Below are 16,299 nucleotides of genomic sequence, written 5' to 3' on the forward strand. Positions count from 1 at the left end.
GGCCGCGTGGGCCTGGTAGCTCTCTGGGGGCGCAAGGCCTGGGCGGGCGGCGGCCCTGGGTCACCTCAGCCGCCTGGGCCAAAGCAGAGCCGGGGTTCACCGCGAGGGCCGCAGCTCCGCCGTCGGGAACCGCGAGTGGGGGACCATCCCTCCTCAGCCCGGGTGAGGCCGGCCCCGCACGTCGGGCAGCCTCCCCGCCCGGAGCGCAGTCCAGCCGGGGCGGCCGGCGCCGGGGACCCCGGGCTCACCGCGCGCGTCCCCAGGCGCGGGTCCCACCGCTGTCCTACACGCGTTCCCACACCCCTGACGCCGGGTCCCGCGGGGTCTCCGGGACTCTGCCGCGGGCCTTCGCTCCTCCCCTAGGGACGGACGCGGCGTCCGGGTGGCCGAGGTCCGCGCCGCGGGGGGAGGCGCCTGGGCGCGGGCCTCCCCCCGGGACCGGCAGGGGGTGAGGGCGGAGCTGGCCGGCCGCCGCCCGGCCCCGGGGGACCGGCTCCCAGCCCCCTCCCCACGCGCCCCCCGCACAGTGCTCATGCGCGCGGCCCGGCCTTTATAGCGGCGGCGGGAGCCGCGCTTTCCGCACTCAGGCGCAGCCGGGCGGATCCGACTCAGGTGGGGATCCCTAGGCGTCCGGCGGCGGGCGTGCGGGTCCCTGCCACCTGCTTGTCTGAGTCTTTCCTTTGTCGCGCCCAGCTTCTTTCTGTCTTGATATCGCACCCCCTCCTCCGGGCCGAGGTTGCACATCGATGCTGGATTTGGCTCGATTTGCAGCCAGAACATCGCCTCCAGATAGAGCGCTAGCTCGGGGGCAGCGGCCTCTTAGGTCTCCTCCCTGCCCTCCGCCGCCCCTGGGTTTCCGAGGGGTGCGGGATCTCTAACGGGAGGGCCGGCCCAGTGTGGTGGGGACGTAAGGGTCTCCCTTCCCGAGAGCCTCCCTTGCATTTTCCCTCTCTCCCAGGACCGAGCAGCCCCCTCGACCACCATGTCTGCAGCCTGGATCCCCGTTCTCTGCCTCGGTGGGTACGCGCTCCTCCCCAACCCCCTTCCCCTCGCACCAAGCGGGGTGGAGGCTGGGGCGATCCCTCGCGCTGTGTTCTCTTCGCAGGTGTCTGTCTGCTGCTGCTGCCGGAACCTGCGGGCAGCGAGGGAGCCGGTGAGTTACGTGTTCACGGGTCAGGGAAGCAGGGCTCGGTCCAGGCGGTGGGAGGGGCTGGGGGCCGGCGGGTAGAAGCGCGCCCAGACCGAGTCCCTGGACTGTGGCCCTAGGGAAGGTTCAAGGCGCCAAGGTTGGAGCGGCTGTCTGGCGCACCCGCATCCATTCCCACAGCCTGTCTACGCGGGCTTACTCATTTTTCCCGCGCGAGGGGGCCCCTGGTATCCGATGGGGACGTTCTTCCCCAAGGCACGGAGAACGAAGCCTCCCGGAATCCACTCGCCACATCGCGGGAGGCACCTGGCGACGCGATCCTCGGCATCAAAGGTCAAGGCGGGGGAGTATTCGTTGAGTCCCACCAAGAGGCACACTAGTCCCGGGTTGTCCACGGCGTTTGAGGCCAGGGATAAGCCTCCCAGACCCGACTAAAGACTGCGAGAGCTGACAGGGACAGAGAAATGCTATGTCCCACCTTGCTTGAACCCCTGGTTTCTAGGAATAACCTCTATTTATAGACCCATTTCATATTGGAGAGAGTCTAAAAACAGTTTGTTCCACATGTATAAGTCCGAGTATGGGTGTGTGTGTTTTCTACAACATAAAAGGCAAACTCTTTTTACAAAATCTATCCTTTGTTTTCCTGAAAGGAGGAATCAGGGTAAGTAAGACACACACACACCCACACACTCACTCACTCACTCACTCACTCACTCCCTTACTCAAGTCAGCATTGGCAGCTAAAGGCAGAGCCTCTGATGACACCAAAAGTGGTAGGAAGGATTCAGGCTGTTTGATAACAGGTATGGGGCGCATAGGTTTGAGGCTATTGTTTTTGGTAAGGATTTTAACTTGCACCGCGATCTTTAGTGTTGCACAGCTAAGGAGTCAGGATTGTACCTGACATCCTGCCTTCCCTTCCATGGACATGTACAGTCCAGGGTGCAGCTCAGCACAGAGAGCTTTGGGAAGAGGGTCATTGTTAGAGGCAGGCTACTCAAAGGGGCAGTATGACCAGATAGTATTACTGTCTTGGGGAAAAGGTGCTTTTTTGGTTTTTTATTAACATCTGTTTCAGAAAGGTTTGGGTAATCACAATATTCTTGTGTTTGGAAAGGAGTATTTAATAACATTATTCTCAACTTAAAATTTATAGTAAATTGATGAGTTAACATGTGGTATTATATTATCTTGTTACATGTTGCCAATAACTTGTGTCTACCTAACATCTTTTGTAGTACAAACTTCAGTTCCTTATTAGTTGGGTTGGCTGTGTAAAACTTGAGAGTATTGACACTGTTTTCTAAAAATGCATTCACTGTCTGATAGATCTCTCTGGGCAGATTTTGACCAGAAATAAGCAGGTTCAGTTCAGATAAAAATGCTTCATTCCAAAGGGACTAACTTCCCTGATTCCCTGATTCTGATTCCCTTCCCTGATTCTGCAGAAGTTGAGCTGTGTGACCTAGAGCAAATTAACCCCATGGCTTTAATTTCTGCATCTGTAAAATGAACGATTGAGCTAAATGACATTTTGTAAAGTGAAACATCTTTTTACTGGCCTACTTAAGAGATAATTTTAAGACACTGCAGTTGGAGGAAAACTAGTGTAAATGGTCTTCCAAAGCAAAGGATGAGACTTGAAGAGGTTTGTGCATGTGTCTATGAAGATATTCCTCATAGGCTTGGCCCAGATATAATATCGTTAGCTCAGGCAACTGTGTCCACAGTTATCGCTGTGAGATTTTTACGTTTCTAGAATGAACTAATAAATGGTGACTGACTAATGTCATTTTCCAGTTCTGATATATTCCCAGTTATATATTCCCAAGCTCATAAGAACTGAGAAAATTCTCCTATTAGGCTTTGGAGTGGTTGAGGACTAGATTATATTGGAAATCTGGGTTTTGGCTAGCTAAAATCTGGAATGGTGTGGTACATATGTTAATATTCTTAAGAAGTGTAGAACTTAGGGAGGTAAACCTTCAACCTCAGACCCTAGTTTCCACCTCCCCATCCCCCTCAAAGTCCCAAGAATGGTCACTACATTCCCTCCTTTCTCTTCAGTTCCCATTGCTATCACATGCTTTACCCGAGGCCTGGACATCAGGAAAGAGAAAGCAGATGTCCTCTGCCCAGGGGGCTGCTCTCTTGAGGAATTCTCCGTATTTGGGAACATAGTGTATGCATCTGTATCAAGCATATGTGGTGCAGCTATCCACAGGTAAGCTGAAACATGCCAAGGGGAGAGAAATCCAAGTGTGATGATTTCCTTTCCCTCTTTAGCCACATGGACAGACCCACTATCTTCTTTCTTTTGGTGCCAATTTTGGCCATAGAAGATAGATACATTTTTTTAACTTTTTTTTTTAACGTTTATTTATTTTTGAGACAGAGAGAGACAGAGCATGAATGGGGGAGGGTCAGAGAGAGGGAGACACAGAATCTGAAACAGGCTCCAGGCTCTGAGCTGTCAGCACAGAGCCCGACGCGGGGTTCGAACTCACGGACCATGAGATCATGACCTGAGCCGAAGTCGGCCGCTTAACCGACTGAGCCACCCAGGCGCCCTGATAGATACATTTTTAAGGTTTTCCTGGATATCCATGAAGCACCAGCTACACAAAGTAAGCTTTCTGACTAATGACAAATTGTATTATTTCTTGGCAGCTAGATTCCTGTGATTTTAGAACATTCCTAATCATGTAATATATTAGTGAGTTTTTACTGTGTGCCACACATAGTTTTAACTTCCATGAGAACTTGAGAATTGTATAGGGTGGGTACAATTTTATTCCATTTTATAGATGAAGAAACAACTCAGTTGCCAAGGATCTTGCCCACGGTCATCATTGTTAGGCAAGTGCCAGAGCTGGAAATGAAAGGCCAGGTCTGCTTCCAGATCCCGTATTCATCACACATTCTGCTATCCTACAAGACTTTGTGTGTGTGTGTGTGTGTGTGTGTGTGTGTGTGTGTGTGTGTGTGTGTTGTCCAAAGACATGTAGTTAAAGTACCTTAGAAAACTAAGAAAATTATTTGGTGCTCTTAACCCTGAATCTCCGAGCTGCAGGGAATGGGATCTTATAGGTATGTTCCTATCAACATTTAAGAAGTTTGACAGCATAAAACCATTTTTTCCCAGGCAGATGTTGTACCTATGTTAGCACGTTTTTAAAAAGGCCAACAGCATCCTTAGATGTCTTCCCTGATAAACTATTTTCTTGATTATCAGAACAATAGATGTAACATGGCACTATAAGTCAGTCGGATACCCCTGGAAAAGTGTGGGTAGAATATCAGCTGTTTTTCTGTGTTTCAGGGGAGTAATCAGCAACTCAGGGGGACCTGTACGAATATATAGCCTACCAGGTCGAGAAAACTATTCCTCAGTAGTTGCCAATGGCATTCAGTCTCAAACACTTTCCAGATGGTCTGCTTCTTTCACAGTGACAAGTAGGTACAATTACATTGATTTTACCTTTGTGTAAATATTGCCTGACTCTCAAAAAAGTTTTCTGCTGTTCTTAGCCCAACATCTTTGACTTTGATAGAAAAGCCTGTGATTAAGACTTGAAAGAGTCAACTTTGGGTTAGAATCAGTGACCTGGACAAGCAAAGCCCACTCAGGCCAAACTTGGCTGAATGGAGGAAGGATAATCTTGCTGTTAGAAGGTTGCAGTAGAAACTTGTGATCAGAATGCCCTGACACTTACAAGTAACACTAAATCAAAAAACTAGTGAATGAAAATGAATGTGAATTCATTTTTGGTGATCCTTTTAAAATACAACTTAATAGATAAGAATTCATTTTGGTCTTTGAAACTCGCATGAAGCAATTACTCATGCAGTTGCCATTACTTGATTACATTTATCATCCCATAGACACCTAAGTTAGATTCATTATATTTTGATGGTAAAGAAGGAAGAGGAAAAAATAGTCTTCTCTTTATTTTAACAGAAGGTAAAAGTGGTACCCAGGAGGCCACAGGACAAGCAGTGTCCACAGCACGTCCATCAACAGGTATGGAAGCTATCTCCTAGTAGCCTGGCACAACATTTAGAAGTTAAAAATAAATGTGTTATTGATAGCTTTCCTTTAAAAAGTAATTGACGTTGGGGCACCTGCGTGGCTTAGTTAAGCATCCAGCTCTTGGTTTCAGCTCAAGTCATGATCTCACAGTTTGTGGGTTCGAGCCCTGCATTGGGCTCTGCACTGACAGTGTGGAGCCTTCTTGGAAGTCCTCTCTGTCCCTTTCTCTCTGCTCCTCCCCTGCTTGCTCTCTCTCTCTCAAAAATAAGTAAGTTAAAAATAAATAAAAAATAAAAAGTGATGTTAAACACAAAACCAGGGCACCTAGGTAGCTCTGTTAGTTGAGCATCCGACTCTTGATTTCAGGTCAGGTCATGATCCTGGGGTTATAGGATCGAGCCTTGCGTCGAGCTCTGCACCAAGCATTGACCTTGCTTAAGATTCTGTCTCTCCCTCTGCCCCTCTCTCCTGCTCGTGCCCTATCTCAAAAATTAAAAAAAATTAAGAAACACAAAACAAATATCTTAAGTTTACTAGTGCATTATATAAGGAAACATTTTATATTTCAAATTCCTATCCTTCTATTTTCAATTATAAACTCTGCTACCAAACATTCTCTTGAAGTCCTACTATTTCTTTCTGATCTAATAAACCATGCCTAGAAACTGGACAAAGTGACTTCCTAGCTCCATTCGTCATATGAATAAAAGGAATTCAATGTGTGTCCATTTTAACAAAGGCCAGGAATCTCCTTTCCTAAGATTGTGGCAGTTTTAAAGTCAAAGAAACTAAGAACATTAGAATCTAACTCTTGGCATTTCTGGTCCTGCCTCAATTGTGGGTTTGAGATATCAAGTCCTGAATTGGTGGCAAGGCTTACAACAGTCCTGACTTCTTTGTTGGGGCATTTCTTCCCCAGTCCAAAAAGCTGTGAACAAATTATTTTTTTTACAAAACAAGTGTTTTTAAGAATGGCACTCCTTGTCACAAGCTTCTTGCTTCTTGCTATGAAATTTTATTCATTTAAAAATAATATTGATGGCTTTTAGGAAAATAATATGCTCACTATAGATACCTTGCTTCTTGCTATGAAACTGTCTTCCTATTGATGCCACTGCTTCCTTTGTTTCAGGTAAACGACTAAAGAAAACACCTGAAAAGAAAACTGGCAATAAAGGTAAGAGTCCACATATCCATTTGGGAAAATAACATTTTCCCTCCCTTTGAAACTGCTAACGGAGAGACATGTTTGGGTTTTCACAGACTGTAAAGCAGACATTGCATTTCTGATTGATGGAAGTTTTAATATTGGGCAGCGCCGATTTAATCTACAGAAGAATTTTGTTGGCAAGGTGGCTCTAATGTTGGGAATTGGAACAGAAGGACCACACGTGGGCCTTGTTCAAGCCAGGTACCAACTTGTTAAAATGGAAAGAGACTTGATGATAAAAGATCAGCCGTTTTAGTGGATACATGTATTTCAGTACAGTATAAACACATAGAGTTGTGGATAGTCTGAATCCCTGAACTGTAAATATAGGATGTAAGACTGCCTAAGCAGACGGGGTAGGTCTAAGTGCTTCCTTTTTGGAATAAAAAGATTTAGAGAATTTGATGACCAGAAGGTAGACTAAAAAGGTTTTGTTGTTCATACAACAAAATTACCTCTGTACAAATTACCTCTGTACATATACTCTGCTCAATTCCTGATTCTTCTTTGCTGAAGGAAGAAATTATAGGTCTGTTTCTCTTCCCTATTCTGTCATTATTCTTTTAAACATTTCCCATAGTTCCATGAGTGCAGATCTGAAGCTTGATCTTTTTAATTTTATTCATTTAAAAATAATATTGATGGCTTTTAGGAAAATAATATGCTCACTATAGATACCTTGAAAAACATATAAAGCACAAGAAAAACAAATTTCCCAAATATGCTCTCCCGAGATAATCACTATAAAATGTTTGATACCCTTTCAGTATTTTAAGAAAATACTTGCTTGTACATGTGCATGTCTCTGTGTGTGTGTGTGTGTGTGTGTGTGTGTGTGTGTGTAATTGAAGTATGGTTGACACACAATGTTACATTAGTTTCAGGTGTACGACATAGTGATTCAACATTGTGGATTATGCCATGTTCCCTGCAAGTGTAGCTCCCATCTGTCACTATAAGATGCTGTTACAGTGCCATTGACGATATTCCTTATGCTGTACCTTTTATTCTCTTGGCTTTCTCATTTCATAACTGGAAGCCTGTATCTCGCATTCCCCTTCCACCACTTTTTCCATCCTTCACCCCTTTCTGCATAATGTGTTTCTTTTTCAAAAGCTCAAACTATAAAAATGTTTTATGTCCTGTTTTTTCATCCCTTTGTATTTTGAGCATTTTACACCACAAATCCTCTAAATCGATGATGTTTTAGAATGTTCCTTTGCATGACTGTTTAACTATTCTTCCATTTTTTTCACCATCGGACATTACATTGTGATTAACATCCTTATGTCACCCTTGTGCCATCTTTGATTAGTTCATTAGACTAGATTTCTAAAAGTGAGATTGGGTCAAAAGGTTCTGACATTTTTAAGGTTTCAGATACAAAGTTTAATTGCTTTCTAGAAAGTTGACCCAGTTTAAATTGCTGTCACCAGTACTACACCTACTAATTTCTATTTCATTTATTCTTATGTTATGTTTTACAACTGGTTCTTAAATAGAATTTTTTTGGTATGAGAATTTGGTATGAGAATTTTTTGGTTTTCTACATAATTTAACTATTTGTCCCATATCTTTAAAACAGATGACTTTATTTCATTGATTTGTAATGCCAATTTTATATGCAAGTTAAGCAAGTCAGTTTCCTTGATCTATAAGCCAATTCTTACATCTTTTCTACAATGCTCTGATAATTGTAGCTTTATTGTACATTTTAACATCCTGGGTGGGGGGGGGGGACAAATTCCACTCGTACTTTTCTTCTTACATTTTTTTCTTTGCTATTTGTATCCAATTCTTTTTCAAGATGACAGCTACACTATCTCGTAGAATCAAACAAGACTAGCTTCTCTATAAACTTTGAGACTTCTAGTTTACCGATTAAAAAAATTTTTTTTAACGTTTATTCATTTTTTGATAGAGACAGAGTGTGAGTGGGGGAGGGGCAGAGAGAGAGGGAGACACAGAATCCAAATCAAGCTCCAGGCTCTGAACTCACAGCACAGAGACCGACACGGGGTTCAAACTCACGGATTGTGAGATCATGACCTGAGCTGAAGTTGGACGCTTAACCGACTGAGCCACCCAGGCACCCCTATAGTTTTCCTGTTTTAGGAAGAGCCTCAGAATAAACTATATAAAGAGTTTATATTTAAGCAGAATAACAATGTAACATTAAGGATGCAAAATTAAGAATAAATCTCCTAAATCACAATTGGGATAGTTCAAAGTGACCATTAATGTGAAAAGGTTATCTACCCATAATATCTGATTTTGTGGCCCAACATCTCACCAGATATACAGAAAGATATGCAGAAGTACAGTCAGTGCTATACTTTTACCTCAAAAATCTTGACTTAATGGCAATTGATAATACTAAGATCTTAAAATTTTGCACTTATGAAATACTGACTTATCTAAAAACCAACACAACAAATGGTTGTGTAACTGTTTTACTCAACATGGTCTCTAATAAACGTAGAGTAGTGATAAAAGTGAGTTGAAATCCTTTTACTATTAAATATGGAAAGTCCCAAATATTACAATATACATAATTTTAAGATCAGCGTATGTCAATATCATTTTTTATAACACAAATCCAAAATTGTAATACTTGATACATTTTCTTGTTATCTTCTCATTTTTAAAACGTTGGCCTCGGTGTCCTTAAAATTGCCTCTTCTAACCAGAAGCCTGAGTTAATAGACCCACACTGTTGAGTGTTTCCATGGTCTCCCACTGGAACAGACCTAGCCTCACACCCAGTCACCTTCCAATACTCTGGTGCCCTACTCTGCAGATTTCCATTAAGCCCAGTGCCTTCAGCTAACCCTGATTTCAGGTGTTCTGGAGCCAGACAAACCTGAATTTAAAGTGCAGCAGTGTTTTGTTGGGCAACCTACCAAAATGCTGTGAGCCTCAGTTTCTTCGCTTACATAGTAGGGAGAGTAGTTTACACTGTGTAGAGTTAGGATGAAATGAGATGATACATGTAATACGAATTTAGCATATTACCCAGATAAACCCTCAAGGTAGCAATTGTTTTTGTTACATTTCTGCAAGATGCCTTGAAATTTAAGTAAGGATGCAATACTTTAGTTGACTGTACACTATGGGATTAAGAAACTTAGGCATTGGCCAATTTACTTTTTTTTAAGTTCTATAATGTTGCTTGTTTTGCCTTTCCAGTTCTCTCTAGATAACATTTTTTTCCTATTTTTCCACTTAGTGAACATCCCAAAATAGAATTTTATTTGAAAAACTTTACATCAGCCAAAGATGTTTTGTTTGCCATAAAGGAAGTAGGTTTCAGAGGGGGTAATTCCAATACAGGTAAGTAGACTTTGGCACCTGGAATGTAACACAGGAGAGGGTTATGAAGCAGTCAGACATGTAAAGCAGTATTAGGCTATTTTATTTAAGCAGATGTGAAACTCTTCCTCTTGACACTGAAATCTTGGCTAGGTTTGTACTTGATCATCTAAGATACTCAATTTATAATGAAAAATATGCCAAAGGGTTAACTAATATTGCTTGTTTAAAACAAGCCAAAAAAGTATCGTGATTTATAATCCTTATATTGGATAGAACAGATGCCACTTTAGAGAAGTACGTGTTCAGCAAGTTAAAAAGAAGCAAAGATCAAAAGACTTGTTTAACAAATGCAGATGTGGCAGAAAGAACTAGCTTAGCACTATAGACCCTCTGAAGGGACATTTCTTGTTCTGAGTCTTTAGAGGTAATCAGTCACTAAGGGGCTAGATAGCAAAAGTACAGTGGTGGGAGTCAGTTGTGTTTCTGATGATTGATGTAAGGTAAGGAAAAATGAGGCTTCTGGGAGGTGATGGGGGAAGTAATGTGGGTTGTGAAGACAAAAAAAAAAAATAGATCTGATGGATAATTAAACTTTTGCATCTGATGCATCTATTATAGAACCAAGTTCTATGTAAGTTAAATTCTTAAACTTTTGGTGTCATCAAGTTGGTACAGGGAAATAGAAATGTCATTTGAGCAGTGGTGCTGCTCCAGCTTGCTTCTTCTTCAAATCTAGGAAAAGCCTTGAAGCATACGGCCCAGAAATTCTTCACAGCAGACGCTGGAGTAAGAAGAGGGATCCCCAAAGTGGTGGTGGTATTTATTGATGGCTGGCCTTCTGATGACATTGAGGAAGCAGGCATTGTGGCCAGAGAGTTTGGTGTGAATGTATTTATAGTTTCTGTGGCCAAGCCTATCCCTGAAGAACTGGGGATGGTTCAGGATGTTGCATTTGTTGACAAGGTAAGGAGGTGAGGGATCTTTTCTGTTAGGGTAGTTACTCAGTTTTTGGACCTTCAGGCATAGTGCTGACTGGCCCTTATCTGGATTAACTCTGAACATTCAAGATTTAATGTTTTTATCATTTTTAAGAAGACACACTTTTTGATCCCATTTATGTCTCCCCCATTAGGCTGTCTGTCGGAACAATGGCTTCTTCTCTTACCACATGCCCAACTGGTTTGGCACCACGAAATATGTAAAGCCTCTGGTACAGAAGCTCTGCACTCATGAGCAAATGATGTGCAGCAAGACCTGCTATAACTCAGTGAACATTGCCTTTCTAATTGATGGTTCCAGCAGTGTTGGAGACAGTAATTTTCGCCTCATGCTTGAGTTTGTTTCCAACATAGCCAAGACTTTTGAAATCTCAGACATCGGTGCCAAGATTGCTGCTGTGCAGTTCACCTATGATCAGCGCACAGAATTCACTTTCACTGATTACAGCACCAAAGAGAATGTCCTAGCTGTTATCAGAAACATTCGCTACATGAGCGGTGGAACAGCTACAGGTGATGCCATTTCCTTCACTGTTAGAAACGTGTTTGGTCCTGTGAGGGATAGCCCCAACAAGAACTTCCTGGTAATTGTCACAGACGGGCAGTCCTATGACGATGTTCGAGGCCCTGCTGCTGCTGCACACGATGCAGGTAAGTTCTTGTCCTTTGTCAGTAGGGAACTGAGGAGGGGTTCAGTGAGTTTTGTAAATATAAATGTAAGCATTTATTTTATTGAACAAACACGTATGTAATGGCAATCATTGTTCTAAGAGCTTTACTCAATATTAACTGACTTAAGTGTCAAACCAGTCCTATGAATGTCATTCTACAGATAAGGCAACAAATTTCCTCAAGACCACAGCTAGCAAGTGGTGAGGCCAGTATTCAAACCCAGGCATTCTGGCTGAGTCCACACTCCTCACCACTGTATTGTTGGGAGAAGTGCCATGAGAACCATGTCATGTGTCAAAGAAGCATGTTACAGGTGCTTATGTTGGGCCCAAACTTGGAATATATCCCCCGACCCAATCACAATTTATCATAATTTACCATGAACCTCTTTGATAATTTATCCTTTTTTAAAAAGTAGTTTTGAGTCTGGCATGAGTTTTCTAAGATGTTAGAGTCCCCAGTAGACTTTAATTCTATTCCATCTAAACTTCCTTTTTAGATTCTTAGTCTTTTCTTTTTAAGATAATAAAAACACACTCTGATGTTATAAAACAGTATAAAAAGGTCTTCTTTCTCCCTTACCCCAACCTTAATATTACTTTTGGCAAAGGCGACTCATTCCTGAAAACATTAGCATAATGTGTTGCTGAGATCAAATAGGGCAACAAAAAGCTGACGTTCCCTTTCCTGGGATAAAACTGAGTGATTGTGGTCCAATAATACTTAATAAAAAAAACAAAAAACAAAAAACAAAACGCTAACTTGGGAGAGGGGAATTAGTGGCCTTGCATTTTTGTATACTTTTCCACACTTTTCCCTATTTAATTCCTCATGACTTAACTTTTTCCCTCTTACACATTAGCCACTGTTATATACTTTTATATTGATGAAATGCTGTTTAGTAGGGTAGAGAACCCATCCGCGCAACTTAAGCTATATGTTGGCTTATTTATATACATCTAGCTTGTTTTATCCATCAGTAGCTAACCTAAATCGAAGACCTGTTTGCTATCATCCTTCTTAAAAACGTATCTTACTGAACTAATTTGTGGTTAACGGGGTTCAGGCTAAATTAACTGAACTAGATTAAATCAAATATATTTCCCCAATGTAATTAGCTGAGCTTCAGGAGGTTATGCCACACCATTTTCATGAAAATTATCCTTTAGAGATTGTGAAGTGCAAGTTAACAAAAGCCGGAATACAGGTAGGTTTTCAAGGCTAGGTCGTAACTTTTTTAATTGTTTAGCTCTGACCCAATATATAATTACAATCTGAGCTTCAGTCAGTCTACAAGTGAGGAAAACTGAGGGGGGAAACTTTTTGTTTTCTTTTGCCAGGGGAGGAGATGGGAGTATTGAGTGGGGTAATAAATCAGAAATTGTTTCAAGGAGCTTTTACATAATCTAAACCTGCTTTATTTACATCTCAAGTATTTACAATTTTGAGCACTGAATACCATTAGAATGGGGATGAAGTCCTAGAAGTGACTTCAGAAGCTCTCCAAACATAGGAAATTTCACTCAAAAGAAAGATGGTAGGATACACTAAGAATGTGCTAAACAACTACTGCAGTTGGATTGAGGTAAATCAAACTGGTGTAGTTATCACCTTAACCAAAATGTAGTTGGAATACAAGCCGCCTACTGGTGCAAGGGCATGTAGAGGTTATGCCTCAATGTGTAACTAGAAGAAATTATTCCAGCTGCACAGACCCTTTTCTCTTTGGTTGTTTTTTTCACCAGATTTTTGCTTTGGGGTTAGACACTGACCATTTCTTTTTTTGCGTTTTAAGTATAGTTTTAGAGAGCATGTGGGCACAGGAGTGCACACCTGAGCAGGAGGTGGGGGGGGGGGGGAAGGGGGGAGAGGGAGGGAGGGAGGATATCCCAAAGCACCCAACGCTAACAGCAGAGTGGGGAAGGGGCAGAGGCATGGGGGGGTGGTGGCAATCCCACAACTGTGAGATCATGACCTGAGCTGAAACCAAGAGCTGGAAACTTAACCAACTGAGCCACCCAAGCGCCTAACACTGACAATTTCTGACTACTGGTCATTTTGCCAATGTAACATACACATCAAAATTGCAAAGTTCTCATTATTCAGAAGACTAGTCACCATTTCCAATGCAAGAGCCTTAGAAAACTTCCATTTATGTATCCCAGACTCTGTTATACTGGCTAGGCCTCCAGTCTAATGATTAACTGGAGTGATGATAGCAGGCAGACCATTCTCCTGCCAATCTCAGGCAGTTTTCACCATTTCACTAAGTATGTTATAGTTATTTATTTTTTTAAGAAGTTATCTATCAGGTCATCACGTAACTTTTTGTCAGTGATCATGTGATTTATTTGCCAATGTGGTAAGTTATACTGATGGCAAACTTTTGGTTTGGGCCCAACTGTTTAGCCATTCTCATGACTGTTTAAACCTAGCTAACCATTTGGTGAAGGAGATTTAATCCTTCAGACATTATAGAGCTTCCTCTCCAACTGTAAACTGAGTCATGAAAAATAATTACGTCTGGTTTTCTGTATAAGCTGCAGCTTGGTTCTAATGCATGCAAAAATATTTTCATTGTAGGTATTACCATCTTTTCTGTTGGAGTGGCTTGGGCACCTTTGGATGACCTGAAAGATATGGCCTCTAAACCAAAGGAGTCACATGCTTTCTTCACGAGAGAGTTCACAGGATTAGAACCAATTGTTTCCGACGTCATCAGAGGCATTTGTAGAGATTTCTTGGAATCCCAGCAATAATGGTAACATTTTGACAACTGAAAGAAAAAGTGTAAGAGGATGTAATGTATAAGTCATTTTCTCCTAATACTGAAATACTATATAGCATACTAGGACCAGATACAAAACTATTATATTAAAAATGCCAACAGCTGTTTCAAGCAAATAAGCATTCATTTAAAGCTACTACCTTCTAATTACAATTTAGAATTATTAAACACTCTGCTGAGGCTTCATAATCATGACCCTTATAAACTCTGGAAACAGGAGATATTGTGGATCCGAATCTTAAGAATTCTAAAATGCGTATTAAATGTACAGAGACATAAATTCCATAGCTCAATAAAAGAATCTGATACTGAGAACAAAAGCAACATTCCTTCTCTCATCATTCTGTATTAAATATATAAAGAGAATGAAACTTAAATAGTTCTTTAACTCAGTTCATATGTAAGTCATTTTTCCCATAATGGATGTTGTCTTAAAACCAATAAGAGTTATTACTTAATAAAAAGTTTTAATTATGAATCAAATGGAAGGGAATGAAGTATCAAGCTTCTTTTGTAGTGTATTTTCACAATAACATACCTGAACTATCTCACTGAATAAGATAGAATTGTCTGATATTTTTCTATTTATATCCTTAATTTTATATGTGTATAGATATATTTGGCTTATACTCTAAAAGTCATCCATGTACTGAAAAAAATGTTGGTAAATTTTTACTTACCACTTTAAACATTTGGCTTTAAGGAAAATCACTTATTGAAAATGGAACTGCAGGAAAAATTATTGTAGTTTGACCAAGCAATAAAACTGTTAGTGACTATTATTCTAAGCTGCTTTACTTTTATTATTCCAAGTCCTCGCTCCCTGGGACATGGTAAAAAATCCTACATTCAGTACTTTATGTAGAAAGACCAACCTGAATTTTTTCTTAAGATTTTTATATTTATTCATTCAATTGTTTATTGAATGGCTACTGTTTAGGCATTATACACAGCCACTACCAAGTTAAACAGCAGGAGATGCTCTTACTTAGTTCAACAAAAATGTTTTGTAATTAACATTTTTACTTAAACATGCTTGTAAAGTTAAGTTCCTAAGAAAAAGGATCACAATGCCCTTAATATAGAGCTCTCCCTTCAGATACAGGTGTTGTCATCCCATCTCGCTTGTCTACAGGCAGAACCTGTCCTCCCCCTCAGCCACCTGTACATCCTAGCTCCCTCCCCACACACACTGATCCTATCTGAAACAACTTACAAGTTGACCTGAAATAAGTGTTAAATGGTCTACAATTAATACTTATACTCCAGTAAATCTCTGGAGTCCAGGGATTTTATAGGTGTGTAAAAGCAATGCAAGCAGCATGTATGAGAAAGGCAGAACTGAAATTGCCTTGGACAATTTTACATAAAAACTTGACAAAGTATGGGAAGATAATAAACTGACCCTTTCCTATAAAATGCCACATATATCCACGTAACAAGAATTTTCATTTAATTAAACAGGGGCACCTGGGTGGCTCAGTCAGTTAAGCGGCCAACTTTGGCTCAGGTCATGACCCGCGGTCTGTGAGTTCAAGCTCCACATCAGGCTGTGCTGACAGCTCAAAGCCTGGAGCCTGCTTCAGATTCTGTGTCTCCCTGTCTCTTTGCTCCTCCCCCACTCATGCTGCCTCTCTGGCTCTCAAAAATAAAATAAAATAGGTTTAAACTTTTACACCACAAATTCTTGGCTGAGAGTATCACTCCTTGAAAAATTAAACTCAAATGAAAACCCAGCCTCCAATCGTCTTTTTTTTTTTTTTTTTTAAAGTTATGGCTTCCTGCCCAGTGCAGAGCCCAATGCAGGACTTGAACTCACGACCCTGAGATCAAGACTTGAGCTGAGATCAAAAGTCGGATGTTTAACGGAGCCACCCAGGCACCCCCTCAGTACCCCTTTAAAACGCTTTTATTTTTATAAAGGACAAAGTTCTGAGTCATCTGAGGTAACCAGGGAAACTAACATTCTGACTTAAAAAGCATTAAGAGCAGAAATGACCCCTTTATTAAGTTACTATCAATTATTTTGTAAAAGCAGTAAAGTGTAAAGCACACTTTAGCAGGCATGCCTATTTTTCAAATATGCTATTTATAACATTTAATAAAGGTGTTAAGTGAGATGCTGGTCTTTAG

At 41.4% G+C, this 16,299-nt stretch overlaps 1 protein-coding gene across 1 annotated transcript; it reads left to right on the forward strand.

Annotated features, from left to right (window-relative positions):
• The first annotated feature begins 982 nt into the window (after positions 1–982).
• Positions 983–14,137, forward strand: COCH (cochlin). Its single transcript, XM_047074635.1, has 11 exons — positions 983–1,016; positions 1,106–1,153; positions 3,218–3,374; positions 4,473–4,606; positions 5,112–5,174; positions 6,316–6,360; positions 6,447–6,594; positions 9,623–9,726; positions 10,445–10,671; positions 10,841–11,357; positions 13,962–14,137. The coding sequence occupies exons 1-11, from the start codon at positions 983–985 to the stop codon at positions 14,135–14,137; spliced, it is 1,653 nt and encodes a 550-aa protein (XP_046930591.1).
• Positions 14,138–16,299: the final 2,162 nt, after the last annotated feature.

The sequence above is a fragment of the Lynx rufus genome, unplaced genomic scaffold, assembly GCF_022079265.1.
Source record: "Lynx rufus isolate CCGP_SWC_20201006 ecotype Redwood Valley unplaced genomic scaffold, mLynRuf1.p SCAF_13, whole genome shotgun sequence".
Taxonomy (NCBI): domain Eukaryota; kingdom Metazoa; phylum Chordata; class Mammalia; order Carnivora; family Felidae; genus Lynx; species Lynx rufus.

Coding starts and splice junctions, on each gene's coding strand:
- COCH (XM_047074635.1), top strand. CDS start 983: ATGTCTGCAGCCTGGATCCCCGTTCTCTGCCTCG. Junction 5,175..6,315: donor CACAGCACGTCCATCAACAG/GTATGGAAGCTA, acceptor CCTTTGTTTCAG/GTAAACGACTAAAGAAAACA. Junction 6,595..9,622: donor GTGGGCCTTGTTCAAGCCAG/GTACCAACTTGT, acceptor TTTTCCACTTAG/TGAACATCCCAAAATAGAAT.